The sequence below is a fragment of the Castor canadensis genome, chromosome 12 (genome assembly GCF_047511655.1).
Source record: "Castor canadensis chromosome 12, mCasCan1.hap1v2, whole genome shotgun sequence".
NCBI classification, from domain to species: Eukaryota; Metazoa; Chordata; class Mammalia; order Rodentia; family Castoridae; genus Castor; species Castor canadensis.
Window position 1 is genome coordinate 815,320 of NC_133397.1, and position 12,433 is coordinate 827,752.

Here is a 12,433-nt window from a genome sequence, read left to right on the forward strand (position 1 = left end):
TTGCCTAAAAGCTGCAAGTGTTGGGAGGCTGAGTGCAATTGAGCCCTGGACCCCCTTCTTCCAGTCTTTCTTTCTGTCCACAGGGTCAGGAGGGCATAGACAGGACTAGGTTTTTACAGGGCCAGGAGGCCATGGGGTCATATGTCCACAGGGCCATATATCTATAGGATCAGATGTGCACAGGTCCAGGTGTCCATAGATCAGGTGTCCATGTAGCCAGGTATCCACAGGACCATTTTCCATAGGAACAGGTGTACACAAGGGTAGGTGTCCATGGGGTGAGGTGTATACTGAACAAGGTAACCACAGGATCCATTGTCCACAAGCACAGGTCTGCATAGGACAGGTGTACACAGGTTTGGTGTCTTGGCAGCCATTTCAGCAGCCGTTTCTGTAGCATGTCAGTGAGCTTTGTGAAGTAGACATGTATTGCTTTCACTCTTCATTTTCTTTGTATGACACTATAGTGAAAATTTGAAGTGAGTGAAGTTGTGGCTGAACTGTGCACAGCAAAGTACCAGCAGGACAAGAGGTGCCAGCTGAGGCAGTTGGTGTCACCTTTCTGTATGTCCCACCTGCTCCGGGGTTTTCCAGCCAGACCCCAGGAGTTTCACCTGTGGTTTTGCACAGTGAGGAAAAACCATGCATATCTCACAGATTTAAAGCACAGCACTGGTAGGGACTTTTCACAGAAATCCATCTTTCTTAAGACTGTCCAGGCCCTGGGGCCCACTGAGGACCAGATCCCTGAGGGGTCACTGTGGCCCCTGCCTTCAGTTGTCCTTTGACCTAAGTCTGTCTTGGTGTTGTTGCACTGCTGCTCGCTATGGTTAAATTCTGTTTGGGTTTTTTTCATTACGTTTGTGAAGTTGCATTAATCCAGCGCTAGTAGGATTTTGATGCCTGAAATTACACACGTGTCCTTTACTGAGCAGTCACAGTTGTTTTCAATTGAACACGAAGTGGCAAGTGTTCTGCAGTTACAGTGTGACCCATTTCTTGATTCAGTGATTAGAAAGCTAAAAAAAGAAACGGGAAGTCACATTACCATAATATCTACAAATGATGAGATACTTCGGCATCCTGTGAAGAAGTTTATTCCAAAGAGCTATCTTAAAAGTTCAGGTTTCAGATTCTGCACAACTCAAACTTTGCATGTCACCTTCACAGTGGTCTCCAGAACGTAGTCACTGCATCATTTTGCATGTTAGGTCAGAATATCCACTACTCATAGCTGGGACAGAGTTACCAGACACTGTCTGTCCTGGGGCCTTTCTACTTAATTCCATGGAAATAAACATTGAGAAAACCTGAGTGGCTTTGGAGCTTAACCTGTGAGCCACCAAGTATGCACTGTCAGCACCTGTGCTCAGGTAGGGAGTCACAGCTCTGTGATGCTCCTGGCTGAGATGAAGCCAACATTTTAAACACTGAAGCCCTGCATTTTAGTCTAATTATTGAAAATTGGAATTAATATGTTTGTTTATAAGATTGCATCCACATTAAACAGCCCACAGAATAGGAAGTTGGAGGCGTACTTCTTCCCCAAAACAGATCAAGGCTCTAAGATTAATAGAAGATCCTACTTGGGGCCACATAACCGCATGAAAGCACCTCTCCATGGTGTTGGTCCAACCCTTACTGCCAAGGTCACCTGGGAGACTTAATGTCAAGTCCAAGGTCACATTTTGTTTCTTTAAATAATATGAGAATCTCAAAGGAAGAGAATTGATGATTGATCTTATACAGCTGCCCATATGGTTCCTATACACAGCAAAGTTTCAAGTCAGTGTGTTCCCATGAGGCAGCTAACCACAGAGCCCCTGTCCAGCACAGCTTCTGAGATGAGAAATCAGCTCCTAAATGATAACTGGCATCAAGAAAATCAAGCAAAAGTGTAAAGCCTCCATTACACTGTAGAAAAGGCCCTTGTCCTCAGAGAAGGGTCAGCTGCAGTTGAAGACTGTGAGCTGACAGGAGGGACCATCACAAGGTGAGCCCTGACCAGCTGTCTGCATAGGGGCAGGGAGGCTCAGGTGTACATGTGGTTTTTTTCTTTTTTTTTTTTTTTTGTGAACTCAGGGCCTCACACTTGCTAGGCAGTCACTCTACCTCTTGAGCCACTCTGCCAGCCCTTTTTTTATGTTAGGTATTTTTAAGATAGGGTCTTACAAACTATTTGCCCAGGCTGGCCTCAAACCATGATCCTCCTGATCTCTGCTTTCCGAGGAGCTAGGATTACAGCCATGAGCCACCAGTGCCAGGCTAGCATGTGGACCTGCTGCGGGGAAGGAAAGGCGGGGGGGCAGGCTCTGAGTCAACTGGCATCTGTGGATCAAGGCAGCAGAAGTGGCCTGCGGAGCTGGCGGTCTCCGGCTGAATGCTAGAATACACGCAAGGGCTTCTCAAGATACTCAAGGCCTGCTGGAAAGGGGACCAGGAGCTAGGACAAATGCAGATGGCAGCAGTCGGGCTAGATGGCAGTGAGCTTGCCCCATGCTTGCAGCGGAGAAGACACTTTCTCTCCAGACTCCCAGCTGATGATCCAGAAAGGCAACATCTTCACTTCAGTGAAGATAAGTCAAAGCCAAGCCGAGAAATGTCTGCAGAGGAGGCAGTTCAAAGGAGAGATCCTCCAGTTTCAGGAGCTTCATAAATACTCCAGGTTCTCCTCGGGGCCACTGCAACAGAGGTGATTATAGAAAATGAACGGACTCCTGAACGAAAACTAGCTCTATGGAGAAAGGTAATGTCATCCATGGTCTGTCTGTCCCTTCTGTCACCCACAATGTCCAATGACTAGATACACAAAATAACAAGAAAAATAATAGAAGTAGACCCATGCCAATATATGGAATACCAGACTTTAATGTAACGACTGCAAATATATCAAGGAGTGAGAAGAAAATACGACCTTTATGACTCAACAGACAGGGACTCTCGGTGGGAAATTAAGACATAAATAAAAGAAGCAATGGCATTCATGTCACTGAAATGGATACAGTAACCAAATCACTAGATCAGCTTCATGAAAGATTAAAGACGGCAGAAGAACTGGTGGGAAAACATAGACACCAAGAGGAGTCTCTCAATCTGCAAAGAGAAGACAAACAGCATGACGGGCTGTGGCACACAGCCAGTGGACTGGGTTGTGTGTTCCTGGAGTCCCAGAAGCAGATCTGGAATGCAGAGGAGAATAAGAATGACAGGGAAGCAAGAGGGACACACAGATGATTACACACAGGCACATCAGCACTAGCTCAAAACGAAAGAGGAAGCAGCAGTTCGGAAAGCAGTCAAATCATGTGTGCCGTGTTGCTTTATGTGAGGATGGTGGTGAGAGTGAATGTCTAGTCACAGTTTTACACCCTTTGAAAACACCCTTCAGAACTGTAGGGACGTGACGGAGATGGTACCTGCATCACAGGAAATGCCACAAGTGTGGGCTGTGTGTCAGACATCTACATTTCTTTCGCTGAACGTTTTGAAGGAAAATTATAATTTAAAAGACAAAATGATGACACAGTAGAGTGGTTAATGTATGCAGAAGTAAAAGGTGCAGCAAGAATAGCACATAAAATAAGGTTGGGTGAACTGTTCTCTTTAAGGTTCTTACATTTGTGAAGTGAGGTATAAAAGAGCAATATGTCAAATGTGAAACTTGAAATGGTACAATCTTGATTCCAAATAAATATCGATTGTGCATGGATGTCATATTATCTACACAATGAGGAGATGGCTGTGAATAATTAAAAATTGATTAGCTGCTTAAAAAGAGGAACATCTTGAACACAGCAGGAAAAGAAGACCCAAGGAAAACAAATAGTAGATCAATACAAATATGTAAATAAACCCAATCATATAAAAATCACAGTAAATGTAAATGTACTAAACATTTCAATTAAAAAAGTACATGTTGTTAGACTGGATTTAAAAAGCAGCAAGACCCAACGCTTTGCACTCTACAGAGGATGTACTGTAAGTATAAAGTTTTGCATAGGTAGGAATAAATGATGGATACCTTGTCTTTTATAAACAGTAACCACAAGAAGGAAGGTATTACATCTGATAAAAAGCCTGAGAGACAAGGAGTGTGTATGTAGCAAAGGGAACCACTTCATTGTGATTAAAGTCACTACCTCAGAAGACATAGCACTCCTAACAATAACAGAGCTTCCAATACTTGAACCACGAACTGACAGACAAAGGCACAGGCAGTCCCACAGCGAAGGTGGAGATTTTAAACCCTTTGCTCAGATGTCGATGGAATGAGTAGAGGAGCGCTCAGTGGGGTTAGAGGACCTGTAGCGTCCTCTGAAGCCTGACCGACAGCTGCAGGGTGCTGCTCACAATCCACATGACAACCTTCTCAGGGGCACACAGGCCACAGGCTGGGTGTGATGGACTTGGGTGTTCTGTAATTGGTGGATTCTATCACAGAAATACATGATGTGCAAACTCCACCTGCTCTGTCCGGAAGTAGAGGAGGGTGGGATGTGTGGATGACTTGAGGCCAGGTGACTGATCCTGGGGCTTCCCAGTGGCTGTGCAGGTGAAGAGCACCAAGGAACAGGAGCCTTGTGAATGGAACTCAGAATCTCCAACCACAGACAAGCAAATAAATAGAAGGATTACACATCACAAACAAGTGAGATTTGTCCTAGGAGTGGAAGCATGGTATACATTCAAAGCCCAAATTTAAGTGACAACAAAGCAACTCTCTTTCTAATTCAGATTATAAAGAGTTCCTCCAGGAGGAGAATGGGAAATGTACACTGATGTACACAAAAAATAGATGAACATTAACAATCTTCTAACACATGGATTAAATAGGATACATCTCACAGACATTATGCTGAGAGGAGCGAGCGTTTCACAGAAGTTTATATTGTATGATTTTGTTAATATCAAGCTCTAAGTCAAACCAATCCATCACGATGGGAACCAGGTCAATGCCTGACCTGGGCTGGAGAAATCCCTGCACACAGCACAGGGCAAGTTTGGGGAAGGGTCATCTGATGGGGTGGAGAGATTCTGCTTTGTAATTTGAGTTTGGGTTGCACAGGGAACATGTGTCAAAATTCATGTGTACATGTTATTGTATGTCATTTATCCTCAATCTAGTTTAGTTAAAAGTAAAAACTGTACTCATTCAAAGTAGAATAACCTAAAAAAGTTGGTTTCAATCCCCCTTTTTTCAAATGCATTTCTTGGGAAGAAGATAGGTCAAGGAGATGTTCCACACAAGACATGAACATAGGTTAGAGCAAGGTTGCAGTGGCCCGCCTCCACCCAGGTGCCCAGAGGCTCCTGAGCTCATCCATTCCACAATGCTGCTTTCAGGCAGCCGCCTCTGACCACAGGGTCCTGAGCCTGCCTCCTGCTTTCTTCGTGCCTGTGTCTGTCTGGTACTCAGTGAGCAGTAAGTTTCCAGCAGGACCTTTTACCTGCTTTTGAGATGCTGCTGCAATTGTGTTCGATAATACTTAAAGCAAATGAATCGTGGTGTTCTCATCAACAGTTGCTAATAATTGGTAAGCAATGCAGAAATTCTCCCACATGAGCAGTAGCTCAAGACACCACTGCCATGCTCACCTTGTCCTGCAGAACTGGTTATCTTTCTTGCAGAACTGCCAGGCACTGTGAGGTCAGGCCTGCCTCCAACTGCTGTCCTCAACTTTATTTACCATATCTGCAAAATTGTTGCAGGCAGTATGAGCCTAAGTTTTCAAAAGTGAGTAGAAAAGGGCCATAAGGCACACAACATGGAGGGGTAAGTTTGGGCCAATTCTGTCTGTTTTTACTTTTACGTATTTGTCAGTTTTCCTAGAATGTGTTTCCATGATTATCAGAGAATGCAGCTGTGAGGTTATGCTCCTAACACTGCTGTGTTCATCCGTTGTGCCCGAGGGAGACACAGGCATGAACACGGTACGCCATTCCTGTCAATGGGGCATCTTGTGTCCTCATTTTTATTCCTTTCCAGCAACTCTGTAAAAAGTCAGTGAGGAGTACCCAGTCCCACCGTCTGTGTAGACAGGTGGGCCCTTAGCAAAGCTAGTGTGCATGCAGAGCAAGTGATAAATCTGGAGGTGAGCCAGTGCCATTCTTAAGGGTGCCCAAAGGTAAATATTTACTGGATGTCAGGTCCTACGATAGCAGGGAATGAGTATCAGTCAAATTTAGCTTAGGCCTCAAAGGTTCCATTGTGGTCTCTTTTGCTACTGAGCTGTTGGCCATAAAATTAATAATTCAAATAAAGAACATGATGAGGGTGACCCCGCCCCCTCTGGCTCCAGGACTCTGGTCCTGCTTCCCATCAGTGTAAGGTGACAGTGCTTCCTTCTCATGGAGCCCCACAGTGGCTCAAGGTCAGTGAGTTGTCCCACACTGGTGAGAGGCATTCCTTATAAACTCTGGAGCATGGATGCAAAGATGGGGAGAGGAGGAGAAGAAGGGGGCTTGGAGGACAGGAAATATGAGAAATAAACCCCTTCACTTATGTGGGTTGTTCTAGTGGTGTGCAATTGTGTGAGTTCTAGCACCCTCTGGGGACACTGTGGGGTGGCCCCTCTTCTCTCCTCCACACAACTCCCCAAGGGCCATTAGCCTCCCAGGAGGCTCAGGGGTGTTGTTTGGGATAGGTAAGGCTGGATGCCAAGGATGCTTCAGGTGGGGAGGGGCTGCCATAAATTTCATCACAGTCTTAGAATCAGTTGATACCAATGAAGTCTCGATGTTCTAACACATAGTGAACATTTCTTAGCTTAATTCTTACAGACAATCAGATGTGGCTGGTGTAATTCACAGGACTCCTCCAAGCCTCAGGAAAGACCCTGGTGTCTGCCCAGGGCACTCCTACCTGCAGAAAGATCCAGAGGCAACAGTCTCTCAACAGTGTGGTCCAGGGAACACAGAACTCCTGATTGGCATTCTTGTTTTCCATGGTTGCTTTAACAAATGAGTACAAACTTGATGACTTAAAAAAACAAAAACATCCTCACATGGTGTTGGTGACCAGAGGAGCCAAACCAAGGTGTCTGTCGGCAGGGCCACCGTCACTCTGAAGGCTCAGGGACAGAATCCTTCGTCACTCTCCTTGTGTCATGTGGCTTATGACTGCACCCCTCCCATCTCTGCCTGCGTTCTCCTGTGGCTTCTTCCTCTCTCCTCTTTGTCTCCCTCCCTCCCCTGGTAAAGACAGATGTGAGCGCATGGAGGGCTCCTGCCGATGGTCCAGCACCAGCCTGTCTCTGGAGCTGTAATGCAATCACATCTGCACACTTTGCCAACCAAGGCAGGGTGTGGAGGTTCCAGGGATCAGGACCTGATCTCTCAGTCCTCAGATGGCTGTGCTTCAACCTCCGCCTGAATTGGGGGAGTTCAACTTAAAAAGTCATCATCATTGGTGTACTTTGTCATCCTTTCTTGATTCTTTAGGATGGAAAGACACTAAAATGTCTCAGTTCACATGTGCTGGGTGACTTCAGTCTTCCTGAAAACACACATTTTCAGCAGTAATTACTCTCTTCAGCAATCCTTATTTTCACCAATAAAACCCATTTGCTATCTTATGAATGATAATTATCACAGCACAGGAGCTGAAAGAATGCTCAACAGAAAGTCTGATGGGCCCCTGTAGTGTGCAACACTTTCTGACTGGATGCAAGGTGACAGATCCAATTTCTCCTTCATAATTATTGTCACAGGCCACTGTGTCTGGAATTTTTGTTTTTGCACCTTGCTCTGGCCATATCTTCCTAATACAGTGCTCTATTTCTTTCAAAAATCTGCAAGTTGTGGGGGGCATGGGGGGTCTGGGCAGGGGTCTGTCTGATGCCCCATGTGGGCAGCACCCTGGGGGCTTCCACACAATGGTCATGGTGAGGGAGCCCAGCCTGATCCTTTCTCTCCACTTGGGTCTCAGTGTCTGTTTGGGCTTCCTCACCAGATGTGGTGGGGTCCAAGGATGAGCATCCAGAGAGGTAGGCACAATTTAGGGTCTACTGCAAGGAGTCCCACAGCTTATATCCACACCTGCCTGGGAGACCCTCCCATGTGTGGGCCTTCCAGCGCCAATGGGATGAGACACAGCCTGTCCTCTGGTCACAGAGTGCTTACATACTCCCATTTGCAGACTGCTCACTGACCCCCAGCATCCCCAGCCTCAGGCCCAGGACAAGAGCTAAAAGTTTCCTCAACAGAACCAAGTCCCATGAAGATGAGGCACCGGGCATGCATGTTCCATGAGCAGCCCTTCAGGGGCAGTTCTTCACCTGGACACTGTGAGTAGAGAGCCCCAAGCCTCTCACATGTCATAGGACATTGGTCAGGATGACCACAGTGGACATCCCCACCTACAGAGGTGGATGATGGGAGTTAAGCCTCATTTCCTGAGAGTCTTGTCCTGTGGGTCTCCACCCTGGCCCTGTCCCCTCCTCTCTCATCACAAGTGTCCTGCATTTGCAGCTCAGGGGTTTTATTCCACAGCTGCCATCCAAAGGCCTGACTGTTTTGTGGTCTAGCACCTTTCTAGAAGATGGCATAATTCCTTTTGAACTTTTGTTTTGAGAATGTTTTATGCATCAACTTTCATCCACTCCATGGGACACAGGTCCTCCATCCCACCCTCTTCTAGGAGGACCTCTGACTGTGTCCTGAGGATTCCAGAAGAATCCCAGGATTTAGTGGGAGGAGCTGTGGAGACAGGAGCTTAGGAGATGTCTGTCTACCCCAAGGGTAATAGGAAGTCGGCCTCATATCTTTCTGAATGTCTAACAAAGAAACATGAGCCCACCACGACTTGACACTGACCTGGGGTCCATCTCCTGATTGGGTTTCACTGCTCTTGATGGAGGCTGGAATGGGAGGCAAGTCTATTTTTGGCCACAGTCCTCGGTCTCTGATGGAGGTCAGCTCCTTCTCTACCTCCTCCTGCCCCCAGGTTCCACGTCTCTGGGTTAGGAAAATTCATATTCCATTCATTCAGGTGCCACCGTTTGCCAAAGAGGGAGTGTGATGCTTCAGGGATGAACTGAACCTGAGGGCTTTGTGACAACTTGTCACCTGAGTTCAGAGACAAACCTGGTGAGGGTTGTGAGACCTGTGTGGCTTAAGACATGCAGGGTGTGCATGGGCGTCCATGATGGGGCTGCAGCAGTCATGTCCACGCAGGGTGAGCTGTGAGTCTGAGGGATTCATATCTACGTGAACATCTGTGCTCAGGGTTGTGGGAGTCCCGTCCTCTGGGGTGTCCATGGCCAGGGCTCAGGGGTCCATACCCTTTTCACTCGTGGTGGGCCAAGACTCTAGAATAATGACAGCTCAGGAAGCTTCTCTGCAGAACCTAAGGTGGGAATATCTGAATGTCCTCTGGCCTGGAGCTCAGTTTATGACCCACTGTTGGTTGGAGCAAGTGGGATGTCAGTCTGGGAATGTGGCCATGGGTGGGCTCAAGCATCTCCCCAACATGAGCTCCTGGAGAGTGGTCCCTTCCCACTCCTGGGCTCCTCATTTGCTGCTACCACTAGGTGACAGCAGGGCCATTGACAATGGACAGTAAGACAGACTTGGAGTCTGGCTGCACTAGAACGCTGCCATTATTGTTAATTTGTGGTATATCTTGCACCGAAACTCTCCTGGTATTTCGAGCTGGCTTGGCCTCTCTGCTCCCATGGTCTTCACAGCTCAGCCCTGTGTCATGGCAGTGACATTCCTTGCTAGTGCAGGTCTGCCTTTTCAGCTTTTTCCCTTCTCTGCAATATGTTGTTAAAAAAGTAGAAAATCTTTTAAATTCAAGTAAGAGAGTACTTGATTTCTCTTTGTGGATCCGAGCAGTGAGTGTTCACACTCACTTTTATCCATGGAACTGGGTCTAATCTGAATTTTGGGGACAGGCTGGTTCAGTGCTGAGGACCCTTCCTGGGCACAGTGTCCATGTCTGGCAGGTCTGTGGCCACTGACTCTCCTTTGTTTTGTACAGGCTCCACCGTCGCCTTCCTCACCCATAGCTAATGAACCAAAGTACGAGAAGCGCTGGCTAGACACCTTGTCAGTCCCTCTGTCCATGGCTCGGATCGCCAGGCACAAAGCTGGAACGGAAAAACTCAGGTGTGTGAGCATCTTGGGAAGTGGGGAAGGCTGGTGCTTCTGCATTTGTGCCAGGTCCATGGTCCCTTGGATGCTTCCTCTCTGACACTGTCCTGAGCAGGTGCATGCCCTGTCACTGGCAGAGCTGAGCTTTGGGGGGAAAGTTGAGGACCAGGGCAAAGGGAGCCTAGAGCAGTCAGGAGCCTCTGAGTTCTTTCTTGTGGCAATGTGGCAGTCATCAGAGCTCATGAAACAGTGTTTAGAAGAAATTCTATCCTCAGCTTCAAATGTTAACAGAACTATATTACACATAAACACTGCATTCTTCAAATGGCAAATGATTACAGAAAGGCCACTGAAACTCACAGGCCTTGTTTTCTTTAATAAAGCGTGAGGCTTAGTTCAGCACTTGTGCAAAATAAATGCTGCTTGCTTGTGAGCCTTGTTAATGAAGTCATTTGAGGTGCATCTGTGCAGGGTGCTGATTCTGTATAAGCTGTGTAGGGCCAGGCACTGTCTGACCCATGGATGGCCAAGAGGAGCGAGAGGCCAGGGCTTGTTTTTTCTCAGTCTTAAGACACATTGGGGGTCAGTGACCCACTCATAGCTTCAGTGACAAAGGAAAAGTGTTTTGATGTTTGTCAGTTGATCCCTCAGAAGATGTGTGTGGTTGTCTCATGGTGGTTGGTGTGGTGTTAGGCTATGTGTGGTTGTTGTGAGGGCTGTGTTTGTACATGTGTGTATGCTTGTGTTGTGTGCTTTTGTTGTGTGGTTGTGGCGTGTGGTGTGTGTGGCGTGTGTGGTTGTGGTGTGGGGTATATGGTTGTGGTACGTGGTTGTGTATGTGTGTGATGTGTAGTTGTGATGTGTGGTGTGGTGTGTGTTTGCATGAGTGCGGTTACGGTGTGGTGTGGTGTATGGTTATGTTGTGTATGGTTGTGTTGTGTGGTGTGTGTTTGTTGCATGTGTGTGTGACTTTCTTATGGTTTGTTCCTTCGGTGGGATTTTCATTTAAAACCCAAATTGGGATTTGGGCACGTCTGCCTCGAAAAGGAACTGAGCTGCTGTCTGATGTCTGTCTGCGTTTGAGTTAAGTGGTTCCCCGGACAAACAGATGCCCTGAACTTTGCTGGAGCAGGTGGCCCCACCTGGTGGGACGTGTGGAGAGAGGACATGGTTCACACCTCCAGTTCCACCTAGAGCACGGGACACAGCAGAAAGAGGACTGAGGACAGGGCGAGGCCTCTCACACCTAAAACGCAGGGCAGGTTTCTGGCTGCTTGAGAAACTTAGAGACACACAGTATGCTTGGCAGCAAATGTTTCTGACCCAGGAAGCCATGCATTCCCCCACCCTGTGTTTACCCAGCAAGATGGAAAGCAGAACGCCCGTCCCTGCCCCTCGCTCTACCAGGAAAGCCGGCCGCCCCAACCCCAGCAGTGAATGGAAAGCCTTCCCTTGTCCGCGGGAGGACGACATGCTGTTTCCTGCAGGCAGAGATGCTGTATGAGCTTTGCTGCCGTTTTTTCATGACTTTAAGCAAGGAGGCACGAAAGCAAAACGCCTCAGGACTCAAACTCGTAATAAACAGTTAGTCCTGACCCACATCCCTGTTGAAGTCCCGGACAGAGTGAGGACATGCTGTCGGTGCCGTCGTCCTATAACCCTCTATGGTCGCACTTCGAGGTGAAGAAAGAGGGCCGGGCATGAGTTGAACCCCAAGACCCCAGGACGCTTTCTCCCTAGGGGTCCTCAGCCTGGGAGGTGGGAAGAATTAACTCAGAATTTGCCAATTCTAGGTGAAACAGTTTTAAAATCTTAAAACAAAAGCTGCAATACAAACCCTGGGGTAAACATGAATAGATTAGAAGTTAGGTCTGGTCTGTCTTTCCGTAGTCATAGGGCGCCGGGTTTACAAGCACCGCTTCCTGCTCCTTTTATTGTTGATTGACAAATACTAAGCATACTAAATGTAAATTTTTTTAATACAGTGTGGCTTTTGATATTATTTACCTTGTTAAATAATTAAATCAAGCTAATTAAAGCATCCACCAGCCCCGTGCTTGTTTTTTTTATAGTGAGAACGTTAAATCTACTCAGCACTTTTGAAATGCGCAGTACATTATTTCTGGCTGTGGTCGCCAGGCTGTGCCTTCTCCTGTGTAACTGAGACGTTCACCCTTCGGCCAGCGTCCCCCCAGCCCTGCCCTTGCTCCACGCTCTGGAAACCTGACTTCCGTGTGTTCAACCTTTTACCTTCCACACACAAGAGAGAAATGGTCGTTATCTTTTTATGGCTAGCTGCCTTGCTTAGCTTAATGTTCTCCATTTTCATCCATTTTGC

The 12,433-nt window shown here is 47.2% G+C and overlaps 1 protein-coding gene across 7 annotated transcripts in view; it reads left to right on the forward strand.

Annotated features, from left to right (window-relative positions):
* Sntg2 (syntrophin gamma 2) overlaps positions 1–12,433 on the forward strand; it is a 226,846-nt gene that overhangs the window by 125,045 nt on the left and 89,368 nt on the right. For all 7 annotated transcript variants that reach the window (XM_074049063.1, XM_074049064.1, XM_074049066.1 and 4 more), the window contains exon 9: positions 9,983–10,110. In XM_074049063.1, the coding sequence (XP_073905164.1) occupies positions 9,983–10,110 (128 nt within the window). The remainder of the gene's footprint in view (positions 1–9,982; positions 10,111–12,433) is intronic.